The following is a 16677-nucleotide window of genomic DNA, read 5'->3' on the forward strand; positions in this document are numbered from 1 at the left end:
ATATTTTGGTTTTGGGTTAGAGAGGAGATTTATATTTTTGACGTGGAGGTCTTCTATAAATTCCTTGTTGTAAAAACCGCAACCATTATAGTGCATTTGCTTCCGGGTGGAAGGACACTGGATGTACGCATTGTTGGCCGAACCAGTATAAAAACTTGCGTTTGATTTTCTTTATCCCTTATCTTTTACATTCCAGTCGACTCTATTTCTAACACAGTCTACTATGTTTTTTCCGCTGCATACATTTTTTGATTGCTTGCATTTCAAGAAAGTTTAAAAAGCTTTATACTTTGTTTTCAAGATTGCAAAAAGAACATACTTTTGAAACATCACCAATTCACTCCTCCTCTTGGTGTATAAAGAAGCCTACATGTTTTCCAACAACTTCTACTGGCGGACAAGTCTCTTAAATACCCCTCTGGGGTGGTTGAAGATGTGTTGGTGAAAGTGGACTGTTAAGACTTCGGCAAGTCTACCGAATCGTATCAAGTAATAATAAATGGTAAGACCGAGTATCATTTTCCCAAGAGACTCACGGCACTAAACAGTCGTGCTTTAGCTTAACTAATTAAGAATATAAGAACAATATTTTGGGGTTTTTGAATGCAAAACTATAAAAGTAAATATGCATGAAATTTGATGAATTGAGGTTAAACACAAAAGTGAATGGATGATGTTGATAATATGAGATGAATATGTTATTAGGGTTTAGAATTCACCTAATCACTCTCATGCATAAATGAATTCATCTTCTTCATTAATGTTAATGTCACTCTCTAAAACATTTAAACCCGATGTCTGGGTAAATATGCCTATCCTTAATTACGAGTTCATACAATTCCTAGCATCCGTAATAATTAATTCTGAAGCACAGGAGTGTATATGCAACCAACCCTCAAATTCCTATGTCTAGGAAATACTACCTTTGGGAGAATTTCCCCAGTTTTAGACCTACCCATATGTGTCCATATAGATAAAATCAATAATCATGCAATTGAATAAGTTAAACAATGCAAGCATAGAGTATAGCGGAAAAACCCTAACAATTAATGAAACAAGAATCAATTCAAATACAAGAGAGTTTAGAGGTTACATCTTCCCCAATAAGAAATGAGATTAGTTCTCCATCGTCATAAAGAAACTAGGTGTACAATGGAATGAAAGAGATAGATATCCTAGAAAGAGAATAGGAGAGCTCCCGCATCCCCAAATCTGCCCCAAAGGGGTGAAAAATGTGTTTCTATGCTTAAGCCATCAAAAGATACATTCCCTAAGACATCTGGGTCTTTAAATAGGACATAAAAATAACAGAAAACGGGTCCAGACCCAAAATAGATCATAAAAATAACATAAAACTGGCCAAAACTCGCTCTGGTTGACTTTTTCAGCATTCTGGTTGACTGGTTGACTTTTCTGCATTCTTGTTGACTTTTCTGCACTCTAACCATTTGATACTTCAACTCTTCTTTCAAATCATTCCAATAACTTTCAAAATTAAGGAAATTTAGTAGTAAAATCATAAAGCATATCCTCAACTCTCTTATTCACAAAACTAAAGCAAAATCATGAGTCAAAGCAAGTTTCTAAGTCAAAAAGGGTGCATTTAGTATCAAAATTAAGTATAAAAATAACGATTTTTGAACCGTTATCATGGAAAACTTCTTATTTCCAATGGATTTTGTTATAATGGAGATGGAGGAGAATGAAGATGTGCCTCTCATTCTAGGGAGACCTTTCATGAAGACGACTAGAATCTTAATTGATGTGGAGAAGGGCAAGCTTAAAGTAAGAGTGCAAGATAAAGAAGTTAAGTTTGACGTGTTCAAAGCCATGTCACACCCTAAAGATGATAAAGCATGTTTCCAAATTGATATTATTGATGAAGTTTGTATGATGAAGAAGGCGCGTGATGTTTCTCCACTTGAAAGAACTCTCATTGATGAATGTAAAGATTTGAATGAGGAGGAGGAGAAGTTAATTGATGAGAGCTTGACGGATTTGGAGGTATTGAAAGAAAATCCAACAGAATAGACGAGTTTTGAGAAGATTGATACCAAAGAAGAGGTCAAAGAAAAGAAACTAGAGTTAAAGTTGTTTCCATCACATTTGAAGTACGTGTTTTTAGAAGAAGATGGAGGGAAGTTGATCATCATTAGCAACTCTTTGTCTCCAGAAGAAGAAGAGAGGTTGTTAAGAGTTTTGAAAGCCAACAAAGGAGTTATTGGGTGGTCAATCTCAAATCTTAAAGGTATAACCCCAACCTACTGCATGCATAGAATTTTCATGGAGAATGGTAATAGACCAGTGGCTCAACCAAAAAGGAGACTAAATCCTATGATGAAGGAGGTGGTTAGTGTTAAGAAACAGGTAGGCTTCATTTTACACCAAGAGGGGGGTGAATTGGTGTTAGTTCAAAAACAAAATCTTTTCGCAATCTTTATATGAAAGTGCAAAGCTTTTTTATCTTTCTTGAAATGCAAGTAATGAAAATTCAATGCAGCGGAAAAATGCAGTTGACTGCTAAACAAGCGAAGTCGACTGGAAATAAAGAGTGCAGGGATAGAGAAAATCAAACACTGGTTTTTATACTGGTTCGGCCAACAATGCCTACATCCAGTGTCCTTCCAACCGAGGAAGCAAATGCACTATAATGGTTGTGGTTTTTACAACAAGGAATTTATATAAGCACTACACAAAACTATAAATCTTCTCTCTAACCCAAAACCAAAATATAGTTCCACAACAAAACCAGAATTGCAACAAGAATCCCCTCTTCTGCAATCTGAACCCACGTCGAACAATCCTCAACGTGTAACCAGCACTCTTCACAGGATGCCAAGCCTATCACAACAGACTTCACAGGTTGCCAAGCCTTCAATCAACTTAGCAATCTTCACAGGATGCCAAGCCTATCACACCAGACTTCACAGGTTGCCAAGCCTTCAATCAACACAACAGTCTTCACAGGATGCCAAGCCTTCAAAGATCAATCAAGAAGCACCTTCCTCGTGCAGATTATGATCAAGCAGTCAGCGCAATTGACTTCAATCAACCATGTTTGTACAATCCAACACATGACAGAGTAATAGCATATATCAGAAACAATTCAATCAGTTCAATTACTCTGCATATTCAGCAAAAATATCAAGCAAATAGAATATGAGACACATATTCTCCCCCTTTCAAAAAGCATATAGACTTGCTCTTATACACTCATATAAATCTCTCCCCCTTTGTGCATTAACAAAAAAGGAATGCTTCATATATTTATGCAGATTTAAAAAAAAACAAAGAGATGCATCAGAAAAGTATTCAATTTGTAAAGTACAAAGATGCTCTCAAAATCACAAGTTCATCACAAAACACAGTATAAACTCCCCCTGAAATGTAGGTGTGTGATGAAACAATGTGTAAACCAGTGATACTCCCCTTGTCATTATGCATGAGTTTCAAAATCCATTTAAGTGCATAATATAGAATATCACAAATTTATCAACAGGTTAAGCACAAATTTGTATCATAGTCAGAATATCAAACCATATATATATATGCAATGATACAAACATCAACAACCTCACAATGTTATCTCAATTCAGATATTGAAACAAATAAAGCAGAGATAATAGCAGATTAATCATGATTAAAGCAAACAGTAAGGATAGAATCAAATTCCAGAAATGGAATTGTTAACCCATTTAGATGCATTCGAATGCTTTAAATCATCAGTCGAATGCATTGCTTTTGCAAATGTTGAAATCCAATTGTAGATTTCCAAAGCAATTTCCTTCCTGCAAAACCTTTCAACAACCTTTTCTAGATCAAGCATAATGGTTAAGCAAGAATTAAATCATATTAAATCAGAAGTCAATATGTAAAGATGCATGACAGATTAAGCATAGTTGACTTCAAAACAGAGCATAGTTGAATTAATCATTTTACACTATTATCGCTTAGAATTCCCAGTTCATTTCGAATTGTAAAGAATCTTTCTTTGTTCAGAGGTTTTGTAAAAATATCAGCCCATTGATGTAGTGTATCAACATACTCAATTTTGATTTCACCCTTATTTATATGGTCTCGAATGAAATGATGTCTTATTTCAATATGCTTAGTTTTCTAGTTTAAAATAGGATTCTCGGTTAAGTTTATAGCAGTAGTACTGTCACATTTCAAGGGAGTGTTTTCTATCTTAATGCCATAGTCCTCTAATTGACTCTTTATCCAAAGAGACTGTGCACAACAGCTTCCAACCGCTATGTACTCAGCTTCTGTGGTAGATAAAGCCACACATGCTTGTTTCTTTGAATGCAAAGAGATCAATGATGATCCAAGCAAGTGACATGTACCACTAGTGCTTTTTCTGTCTAGTTTGCAACCTCCAAAGTCAGAATCATTGTAACCATTTAGAAAAAGATTTGTGCCATTAGGTCTTTAGTACCTTTGAAGTACTTTAAAATTCTTTTAGCAGCTATAAGATGTGACTCTTTACGAGCAGATTGAAATCTAGCATAGAGACAAACATTATGCATGATGTCAGGCCTACTAGCAGTAAGATAAAGTAGTGATCCAATCATACCTCGATACATTCTTTGATCAACACTTTTTCCAGCCTCATCTAGATCTAAGTAGCAATTCGTTGCCATTGGGGTAGCAGCATCTTTGCAATCCAACATCTTGAATCTTTTCAGTAGATCATTGCAGTATTCGGGTTGATGAATGAATATACCTTCTTTGGTTTGCTTAACTTGTACACCAAGGAAGTATGTCAATTCTCCCATCATGGACATTTCAAATTCTTCCTGCATGACTTTTGAAAATTATTTGCACTACATAAGGTTAGTAGAACCACAAATAATGTCATCAACATAAATTTGCACATACAGTTTATCCCTATTTGAGCTTTTTATGAAAAGGGTGGAATCAACTTTTCCTTTTGAGTATCCTTTCTTTATAAGAAATTCACTTAACCTTTCATACCAAGACCTTGGCGCTTGCTTTAAACCATATAAGGCTTTCTTTAGTTTGTAAACATGATCAAGGTATTCAAAGTCTTCAAATCCAAGTGGTTGTTCAACATATACCTCTTCGTGTATCCATTAAGAAAGGCGCTCTTCACATCCATTTGATACAGCTTGAATTTCATAGTGGATGCAATAGCTAGAAGTATTCTGATTGCTTCTAATCTGGCTACAGGAGCATAAGTCTCGTGATAGTCGATTCCTTCTTCCTAGCAATAGCCTTTTGCAACTAATCTTGCCTTGTTCTTTATGATTTCACCTGAACCATCCATTTTGTTGTGGAAAACCCACTTTTTACCAATCACTTGTAGATCGGGTTTTTTGGGCACAAGCTCCTACACATTGTTCCTTGTGAACTGATTCAGCTCCTCTTGCATTACAATCATCTAATTTTCATCATTCAATGCCTCCTCAATTTTCTTGGGTTCAATTTTGGATACATAGGCAACGTTCATGCAGTACTAGTTCAGTTGTCTTCTTGTAGAGACTCCTCTTGACATGTCACCAATAAAAACAGAGTTGACTAAATTTTCAAATATCTTATGAAAACCAGCTCTGGTGCCAATTGTTGTGAAACAGGTAGGTTTCGTTTTACACCAAGAGGGGGGAGAATTGGTGTTAGTTCAAAAACAAAATATTGTCGCAATCTTTTATATGAAAGCGCAAAGCTTTTTTATCTTTCTTGAAATGCAAGTAATGAAAATTCAATGCAGCAGAAAAACGCAGTTGACTGCTAAACAAACGAAGTCGACTGGAAATAAAGAGTGCAGGGATNAATGCAGCAGAAAAACGCAGTTGACTGCTAAACAAACGAAGTCGACTGGAAATAAAGAGTGCAGGGATAGAGAAAATCAAACACTGGTTTTTATATTGGTTCGGCCAATAATGCCTACATCCAGTGTCCTTCCAACCCAGGAAGCAAATGCACTATAATGGTTGCGGTTTTTACAACAAGGAATTTATAGAAGCACCACGCAAAAATATAAATCTTCTCTTTAACCCAAAACCAAAATATAGTTGCACAACAAAACCAGAATTGTAGCAAGAATCCCCTCTTCTACAATCTGAACCCACGTCGAACAATCCTCATCGTGTAACCATCACTCTTCACAGGATGCCAAGCCTATCACAACAGACTTCACAGGTTGTCAAGCCTTCAATCAACACAGCAGTCTTCACAAGATGTCAAGCCTTCAAAGATCAATCAAGAAGCACCTTCCTCGTGCAGATTATGATCAAGCAGTCAGCGCAATTGACTTCTCCCTTTGAATCTCTCTCAAGAAAGATCACCACCGTCTTCTTGGAGAATTCTTGGAGTTGTTAAAACAGAGAATTCAATCTGAAATAGGAAAATGAAAACGTCAGATTCACAAAAGTCATTGAACAACTCATGTTCTGTCTTTTTATAGTTTTCTGTTACAACAGATTGCTTCTCAGTCGAATAGCCTATTAATTCAATCGACTGTATTAAAACAGTTATAACAAACAATCAACACATAAGCTCTCAGTCAATAGAAATCAACACACATTTATTACAGTTGACCAAGTCATCAATGCTTAACTAACTTTTGAAAAATATAGTCGTTGGAGCGTGTAAGTATAACAGAATTCCAAACAGATCATTCACACAGTCGAATATGCAATATACAATGTCGACTAGCACGCATAAAAACACATTGAAATTCTTTTTAACTCAAAATCTCACATAGCACTGGTTCTCAAAATTTGTACAAAGATTTTAACATAGTCGAATCCATTATAGGTGTATTCGACTGGTCTAAAAACTTTGTCACAACAACTATAAGTTCATAAAGGTGCTTGCGATCTTTTACTTTCAGAAATGTGTTGTAATCAAAGACATTTTACTTCACATTTCAATACAAGCATGTTCCACAAATATATCACACAATCAATCATAGGAACATACATCATAGTACATCAAAACATGTTCATCAGATATGACAGTTTATCAGAATACAAACATGTAATGCAGCAACATGTGTACTAGTATTAAGCATTGTGTTGTCATCATCAAAAACTAGTTTGATATAGAGTTTGTGTTGTCAGCAATCTCAACAATCTCCCCCTTTTTTTATGATGCACAACCATGATTAATAACTCAACCATGTTTGTACAATCCAACACATGACAAAGTAATAGCCTATATCAGAAACAATTCAATCAGTTCAATTACTCTGCATATTCAGCAAAAATATCAGGCAAATAGAGTATGAGACAAATATTCTACCCCTTTCAAAAAGCATATAAACTTGCTCTCATACACTCATATAAATTTATCCCCCTTTGTGCATTAACAAAAAAGGAATGTTTCAGATATTTATGCAGATTTAAAAAAAAAAGGTTAAATGTGTTTTTAATCCCTATACTTTGAGGCGATTTTGGTTTTAGTCCCTCTTTCAAACTAAGGTACAATTTAGTCCTACAACTTTAGAAAACTCTGGTTTTAGTCCTTTTTACCAACTTTTTTTAACTTTATTTGTTGTTTCAACTTTTTATGTCATGTTTACCAAAAATAATGTCAACATAAATTTGCACATACAGTTTATCCTTATTTGAGCTTTTTATGAAAAGGGTGGAATCAACTTTTCCTCTTAAGTATCCTTTCTTTATAAGAAATTCACTTAACCTTTCATACCAAGACCTTGGCGCTTGCTTTAAACCATATAAGGCTTTCTTCAGTTTGTAAACATGATCAAGGTATTCAAAGTCTTCAAATCCAGGTGGTTGTTCAACATATACCTCTTCCTGTATCCATTAAGAAAGGCGCTCTTCACATCCATTTGATACAGCTTGAATTTCATAGTGGATGCAATAGCTAGAAGTATTTTGATTGCTTCTAATCTGGCTACAAGAGCATAAGTCTTGTAATAGTCGATTCCTTCTTCCTGACAGTAGCCTTTTGCAACTAACCTTGCGTTGTTCTTTATGATTTGACTTGAATCATCCATTTTGTTGCGGAAAACCCACTTTGTACCAATCACTTGTAGATCAGGTTTTCTGGACACAAGCTCCCACACATTGTTCCTTGTGAACTGATTCAGCTCCTCTTGCATTGCAATCATCCAATTTTCATCATTCAATGCCTCCTCAATTTTCTTGGGTTCAATTTTGGATACAAAGGCAACGTTCATGCAGTACTAGTTCAGTTGTCTTCTTGTAGAGACTCCTTTTGACATGTCACCTATAACATTGTCAGTTGAGACATTTCTTGGTACCTTTCATGTTTTAATCGACTCAACTTCAGGAGATTCGACTTGCTCTGCTTCATCTTCTTTCTCAATAACTTCTTCATGACCTTCTTCATCAGCTGTGTTCTCATCTTCTTCAGCAGAGTTCCGAACTTGTTTAAAGCGATTTGAGTCCATAATGAACTCATCAAATGCAACATGAATAGATTCCTCCACATTCATAGTTCTCTTATTGTATACCCGGTATGCCTTGCTGTTCAAGGAATATCCTATGAAAATTGCCTCATCAACTTTCGAGTCGAATTTTTCAAGACTTTCTTTGCCATTATTCAATACAAAACATTTGCTTCCAAAGATTCTCAAGTGTGAAATATTTGGCTTTCTTCCTCTCAGTAATTCATATGGTGTCAGCTTCAGTATAGACCTAATGATTGTTCTGTTCAATACATAACATGTTGTGCTTACCGCATCTGCCTAGAAATATTTTGGCATATCCCTGTCATTCAGCATAGACATTGCCAATTCTTCAAGTACTCTGTTTTTTCTTTCCACCACTCCATTTTGTTGTGGTGTTCTGGGGGTATAGAAGTTATGTATGATTCTCAATTTAGCTAGATAATCATCAAATTCCTTATTTTGAAATTCTCCTCCATGATCACTTCTAATAGCCTTGATCGTGATATCCATCTCATTTTGAATGGCAGCAGCAAATCGCTTGAAAACTTTAAGTGCGTCATTCTTGGCTGCAATGAAGTAAGTCCATGTGTATCTTGAATAGTCATCTACAATGACTAATCCGTATGAATTACCTCCAAGACTCTTTACTCTGGATGGTCCAAATAGATCCATATGAAGCAATTGTAGAGGCTTCTTGGTTGACATTTCACTCTTACTCTTGAATGGTTGTTTGGTTAACTTCCCCTTTAGGTAAGCATCACATAACCTTTTAGTTTTAAACCGGATCTTGGGCAGGCCATTTACCAGTTTCTTGGAGACGAGCTTATTCAGTTGACTCGTACTGATGTGAGCCAATCTTTTGTGCCATAGCCGCACATCTTCTTCTTTGGTCATCAGGCATACAACAGATTTGAATGCATTATCTGTGAAGTTGATTAAATACATGTTGTTCACCCTTTTTCCCACAAGTAGCAACTCATTTGTTGTCCCATTGTTGATCAGACAATATTTGGGTTCGAAGGTGATCTTTAATCCTTTGTCGCATAGTTGACTGATGCTAAGCAGATTATGCTTTAACCCTTCAACAAGTAATACATTTTTAATTTCATAAGATGAAGGAGTCTTTATTTTACCTATACCGATGATTCTTCCTTTGTTGTTATCGCCATATGTGACATGGCCAGCGGCTTTATACGAAATACCTGAGAACTTTGTAGGATCTCCATTCATGTGTCTCGAACACCCGCTGTCGAGGTACCATGTAGGACTTTTGAACTGTTGTTCCAGATCAGGTTTGATGGTTCTGGATTTTCCCATCATGATCAGTTCTTCTTTATTCTTGACTTTCTTGGCATCAGTAGAATGATCTTGATTATTCATCTTTTTCAAGAACTTTGTAAATTTTCTATTCAACAAGATTTATTTCTGCATCTTTGAACGTGGTTCTTCATCTCGGGTTACCTTGCATTTCAAGTTACCTGTGTCAAAGTTTTCAAAGAAACCATCAATTACAGACTTTGACTTCAAATTACAAGGAGCAGATGCAATGTCAATTCTAAAATCATAAGTTCTTTTTGAATGCGAAACAGCAGTCATCCCCAGGTTTTATAGTCGAATAGAATAAAAACAAAGTCGACTAAATTTTCAAATATCTTATGATAATCAGCTCTGGTGCCAATTGTTGAGAAACGGGTAGGTTTCGTTTTACACCAAGAGGGGGGTGAATTGGTGTTGGTTCAAAAACAAAATCTTTTCGCAATCTTTATATGAAAGTGCAAAGCTTTTTTATTGTTCTTGAAATGCAAGTAATGAAAATTCAATGCAGCAGAAAAACGCAGTTGACTGCTAAACAAACGAAGTCGACTGGAAATAAAGAGTGCAGGGATAGAGAAAATCAAACACTGGTTTTTATACTGGTTCGGCCAACAATGCCTACATTCAGTGTCCTTCCAACCCATGAAGCAAATGCATTATAATGGTTGCGGTTTTTACAACAAGGAATTTATAGAAGACCTCCACGTCAAAAATATAAATCTCCTCTCTAACCCAAAACCAAACTATAGGCGAAAAACCAGCAAGACTTGCAGCAAGAATTCTCTCTTCTGCAATCTGTTAACCACTCTAAACAATCCTCAGAATGAACTATCCCCCTATATCACAACAGGTCCAAAACCAGCAGTCTTTACGGATGCCAAGCCAGGAAATCAATTCAGCAGTCTTCAAGGATGCCAAGCCTCAACGTGATCAGACACAGAACACCTTCTTTGTGCATATGTTGATCAATCAATGTTTGCGCAAAAATCTCCCTTAAGAATCTCTTTCAAGAAAGATCACCACCGTTTTCTTGGAGAATTCTTGGAGCTCAGAGAATTCAATCTGAAACAGAAATGAAATTGTTAGATCATCAAAAGTCTTTGAACAAATCGTGTTCAGCCTATTTATAGATTTCTGTTAATCAGGCACATTCTCAGTCGAATATGCTACTAATACAGTCGACTGGATTATGATAGTTATAACAAAACAGTCAACCAGGTAGCATACAGTCAATAAAATAAACATATTTAATACAATTGACTAAGTCATCAGTGCTCAACTAACTTTCAAAAATATAGTCGTTAGAGTGCAAGAGCATCACAGAATTTCAAATCAGACAACAGATACAATCGAATGTGTGGCGCACATAGTCGACTTTCATCATGCAAAAAATTTTGAAATTCTTTTCTTCTCAAAATAACACAAATCACTGATTCTCAAAATCTGTACAAAGATTTTAGCATATTCGAATCCACTAGTAATGTAGTCGACTTCACTATAACTTTGTCGCACAATAATAAGTTCATGACAGTGCTTGTGGTTTTCAGCTTTGAAACATGTGCAGTAAAACATTTGTAACGATGCATTGCACATAGCACAAAAAGCATATGAACATGTTCCTGATATATATCAATCATTCAACATAGGAACATGTAACACAGTTCATAAACATGTTCAATAGATATCACAATCAATCAGCATCAGAACATGTAATTTAGTAACAACATGTGCATGTTATTAAGCAATGTGTTGTCATCATCAAAAACTAGATTGATATAGAAATTGTGTTGTCAATCTCAACAATTTTCTCTTCTCTTTACTAAACGATCCTCTTGAAAAACCTTCAGTTAAGCTTTATATTTCAAAATACAAGAACTTCCAAGCTAAACGATCCCTTCTTTTTAAAGGAAGCTCTTATAAAACACTACATTAGAAACACTCTGATTATAGCATGACAGCCTTATCAAAGTATATCAAGATATTTCAAGTCGAGCATATAAGCTTTTAAAAGAATATTTCACATGCTTGATAACATGCTATATCAGAAGGGTTGCGAAAAACATTTTCGAAAAACACTATTCAACCCTCCTTCTAGTGTTTTTCAGGTACTTCAACAAACACATTATTTAGTATTTCAAAAGAAATTCCTTAAGAGACTTAAGGAAGCAAAATATACCCAAGTTCACTTCCAAGAAAGGGAGGTGAATCACAAAGGATTTCTTAATAACCAAGTCTTCCCTAACCAAAGCTTACCTTAGGTACTCTTACTCCAAACTTCTCAAAGGGAGTTAAAATTAAAATAAAGGTAGACACACATTAAGCTACCACAATTAAAGAAAGCAATAAAACTAAGTATGTGGCCTAATAACTAAGTTAGAAGAACTTTGTTCCTCCAACCTAATCAACTAAAAAACGCAATTCACTAATGTTTAGATATCCTTGTTAGGAGATGAGAATGAGCACCAAAGACTCCTTCAAGACATATAACAAGGCCGAAACTTATAATGCAACAAGGAAGCAAATACAAAGCAAAGAAATACAAACAAATGGTTCTTCCTCCCAAGTGTTTCACTATTTTCTTCTTGGCTACCACTCTAGACTTCAAGCTCCCCTTAGGTCTCCACTGCCTAGGATGCTACCTCAAAGATATTGGCTAACCACAAAAAAGAGAGCCTACACCACAAATAATGCACAAAACTGAGAAGATGGGGTCCAAAGAAAAAGCAAGAAAATGTCTAAAAACAATAAAGGTTTTGCGAAAGGAATTTGTGTATGACAAGACCAAGAAAAGTAAGAAGAAAATCAAGAAAATAAGGTTAAGAACTTAAAACAAGTCCTAAAGAAAGGTACTAGATTAGATGCACAAAAACAAAAACTACTAAAATATAAAGGCGGTGCTTCTTGTCTTTGGCAATCTTTAAGAAAAGGGGGCGCTAAGGCCACTCTTTTATCATCATTGGTAAGACTTAAGTTGCTGGAAAGTGCAATGAAATGCACAAAACAGAGAGAAAAATGTTCAAAAAAGATTCACCAAGCAAAATAGTGGTAGTGATCAAATGCACACAAATTTAGCACTTTTCTAGGCTCTTTTTGGTACTCTTTTTTAGGCATTTGCTTAAAATCTTTTAGTACTTCTTTTCGACTATTTTTAAGTGCAAAACAAGACCACCACACACTAGAAACAGAGGTGAAATATTGGTTTTGAAAGCTCAAAGAACAAGAAACACAAAATAGAAAAAAACCTAATAAAATCAAAATAGAGTTTGAAACTTCACCAAGACAATAGAGAAATTTTTTGTTATGAACTTACCAATGATCTAATGGAAAGTATGAACCTAAAATTGTAAAGATAAGGAACTCAAAAGGTTGTATATGATGCAGTTTTGAAATCCAAGTTGTATATAATTTTTGTTCATTTTTTAAAGCACACACTAGAAGTAAATGACAATAAAAGGATTACACATGACTCTGGACAACGTGGATGATTTAGAAAACAAAAATGACTCAAAATATTGAAAGTGATTGAATGTATATGAAGAAAAGACTCAACAAAAAACTTAAAATCACACAAATAGTGGCCTAAACTACCAAAACAAAACATGCAAAACGATGATGACAATGTAGTTTTGATCTTTGCTGACTATTTTGATCATAACTTTCTCCACAAAACTCCAAATAAAATGATTTTGTTGTTGTTGGAAACTAGACTCAGGACTTTAATTTGATTATAAATACGTATTGTTTGGACCACTAAGCTGGCTACAGTTTAATTTTGAAAATAATAAACGTTAACTGTGGAGTAAAGGAGGTCGATTTGGACCATTTCAAGATAACTACAACAAGACAATAAGGAGAAAACATAAACAAGTGGCAAAAATCCTCCCTAATGAGAGGGGGACATGTGGCCACTATCTTAGGAGAATCCTCTTTATTTCTAGAGTGACATGTGGCCACTAACTAAGAGGAAAAACTCTCCAAAGGGAGGGTGGCACATGGCATGGATGGCCCACCCTTCCTAGTCCACCAAGTTAGATGAACTTTGACCCCTTGGTCAACAAGTCCAAAATCATGTACCACTTTGGTCAACATTGGATCTTGGCCCTTTGTTGACTTGAGTGATAAAAACCTTATTCTACTTAGCCAAAAATACAAGGCCTAAAATAAATCCTACATTACTAACCCCATAATCCAAAGCCCAAATAAATCCTAGACTATTTGGCCCAAAATACAAGGCCCAAAAATATTCTTACTCTACTAGAAGTTTCATGATGGCTAGAGATGGCCCAAGACAGAGGGAGTTTAGGCTCGTCTTCCACATATGACTCCAATTCTTCTTAAATGTGCTTTGGTATTGGCTAGGGGTATGCCATCAAGGTCTAATTTGGAAGAATTTTGGTTAAGGCCTACTTGGTCAAATTTTGCCAAATTTCGATCGAGGATGATGTGGCTGAATTCAAAAAAATTTCAATTGTGGTCGACTCTATCAAATTTCAGTTGTGTCTCAACCTTGTTTGTTTAGACCTTCAACCGACTCAATCTGTCTCATCCTTCATCTAGGCTGAATCATCACAACCTTTAGCTTTGTTGAATATGGTTAAAAATATGTACAATATTAATTTCTCCTCGTGTTGAATATACACAAAGGGTCTTTTATTTATTATAGAAGAAATACAGGCTAATCCTAAAATACAAATAAGAATTAATAACAAACTAACTAAAGATAAAAGATAAAGATAAGATAAATATAATATATCTAACACTCCTTCTCAATCTAGTGCATACAAATTGTATGTACCAAGCTTATTACTAATATAATCCTTAAACACTTAGTGAAAATATCTGCTTCTACACTCAAGTGGCCCCAAATTGTTAATGATTTGCGAAGACGACATAGAAAACGAAATACCAACCTAGAAGACTCCCCTTAGGCAACAAATTTAGGAGGTTGCTCCTTGTAAACCTCTTCTTGCTAATCATCATTAAGGAATGCATTATTGACATCTAGTGGATAACAAGATCATTGTTGATGAGCCACCACGATTATAAATAAACTAAAAAATGTCATCTTTGTTGTCATGGGAGAAAAAACATATATAGATGTTTCAAATGCAATGGTAATAAAAGAGATGTCAGAAGATACAACAACGAAAGAAGGCACTTGAAAGAGGAAAAAATAGCAACATTGATGTTTTGAATAGCTGCTTAAGAGTAGACGGGACGTGTGACCACACATGACAAACCTGAAAGAGAAAAAGGAGCAACCTTGATGCTCTGAATTGTTGTCTAAGAGGAGACGAGACGTGCCACCATGCACGACGAAAAAAAGGAACAAATTCCCAACTTCAAAAAGCACTAAGAGCGTGTAGGAGCTCCGACTAAGGTGTCGTTGATGGCATGGTAGTCACCTAGCTGAGACAAACAAAAATTAATGATCGTCGGTCAAAACTGGAACTCCAGTAGAAGTAACAGTAGACGATGACGTCGTCAACAACAATAGATTACACTGTTGCCAATAACGATAGGTGTAGTGATAGAGGCAACAATTTTTTTTCTTTCTTAAAAATAACCTAGCTCTAGATACCATATTTAATATAGTGCAACTATATATAAGATTAATCTTCCTTGTGTTGAATATACAGGTCCTCCATTTATAATAAAAGAAAGAAATATAAACTAAACCCAAATTACAAATAAGAAATAGTAACAAACTAACTAAATATAAAGATAAAGATAAAATAAATTTAATATATCTAACAAACTCAAACCAATCTAGACCTTTTTCAAGTCAGTCCGTCTCAATTAGGGTTGGCGAAAAAACTCGTGCCTGCGGGTATCCGCGGGTAAAATCCGTTGTAGGTAGTTGATACCCGCGGGTAGTTGATATCCATGGGTAGCGAGTAATATAATACTCGCTTTTCAACGGGTCGAGTTCGGGTATCATAGTATCTATACTCGTGGATACCCGTTACCCATAAATAAGTTGAAATGTCCATATTATCATTAGGGTTATTATTAGGTTTAACTTTGTGAACTTTGTATTTTATCTTATTGTGCGACTACATGAACCAGAGGAAGGCAGATCTACGAAATCTCACTCGCACATAGTAATCTAACTTCTCTTCTAACTATGTATTTTCTTTTTCCCTAATTTCTTTTTGTTCTCTAGTTTCCCTGTATGGTGTTTGAGTGGGTAGAGGTGATTTTTTCATGAGTAGTGTTTAAATCCAAGAAGTGATTAAATATTTTTCTCTGTTTTCTTCATCTTCTAGATTAAACCCTTTTTCTCCTCCGGCAGCTTGTTGACGATGAAGATGTTCTTGAGGATTATGTTGTTCTTGAGCACCGTCAGCATAGGGATTTCACCTTCATCTTCCTCACCTTTCGCTCGCTTCTTAGAACCCATTCTCTGTGTTTATTTCTTTGGTTTTCGTTTTCTGATTTTTAATGACTATTGTAGAATTTGGGTTTGAAGTAGTGAGCAAGCGAGTAAGGTTTAACGAAAGAAAGAGAAGAAGGTTTTGAATTGAATTATTAGAAAATGATGACCATTCCTGAGTTTTAATTTTCTTAAAATCTGATATTTTTTATAATTTAAATTTATGATTTTGTTCCATCGAATAGTAGTCTTGGATGTATGTAATGTAACTTTTAGGCTTAGTCTTTAATTTGTTAATTTGATTTATTTTAGTATTATTATTACTTTTTAGTTTAATTTAGTTTTTCAATTAACTTGAATTTATCCACAAGAATTTATATTTTAATTTAGTATTATTATTAACTTGAATTTATATTTTAAATTTTATTTATTTATCTATTAAATATTTGTGGATTGAAAATGAATATCCAACGGATATTCACATATTGAAAAAAAATCTACAATTTTTTTTTATGTGAGTATCTGACAAACAGATAATGAGACAGGTACATATACATATTTTTATATGTAGATCGGGTTCGGA

At 35.0% G+C, this 16677-nt stretch overlaps 2 protein-coding genes across 2 annotated transcripts; both read right to left on the reverse strand.

The window, feature by feature from the left end:
- Positions 1-4116: 4116 nt before the first annotated feature.
- On the reverse strand, positions 4117-4778 carry LOC106758077 (uncharacterized mitochondrial protein AtMg00810-like). The gene is made up of 2 exons (XM_014640989.1): positions 4439-4778; positions 4117-4376 (listed from the first exon to the last, which is right to left on the reverse strand). Exons 1-2 carry the CDS (start codon positions 4776-4778, stop codon positions 4117-4119), a joined length of 600 nt encoding a protein of 199 aa, XP_014496475.1.
- Positions 4779-7714: 2936 nt separating this feature from the next.
- LOC106758086 (uncharacterized mitochondrial protein AtMg00820-like) lies at positions 7715-8170 on the reverse strand. Its single transcript, XM_014641001.1, has one exon. The coding sequence runs from the start codon at positions 8168-8170 to the stop codon at positions 7715-7717; it is 456 nt and encodes a 151-aa protein (XP_014496487.1).
- Between the last annotated feature and the right edge of the window lie 8507 nt (positions 8171-16677).

The sequence above is a fragment of the Vigna radiata genome, chromosome 1 (assembly GCF_000741045.1).
Source record: "Vigna radiata var. radiata cultivar VC1973A chromosome 1, Vradiata_ver6, whole genome shotgun sequence".
NCBI classification, from domain to species: Eukaryota; Viridiplantae; Streptophyta; class Magnoliopsida; order Fabales; family Fabaceae; genus Vigna; species Vigna radiata.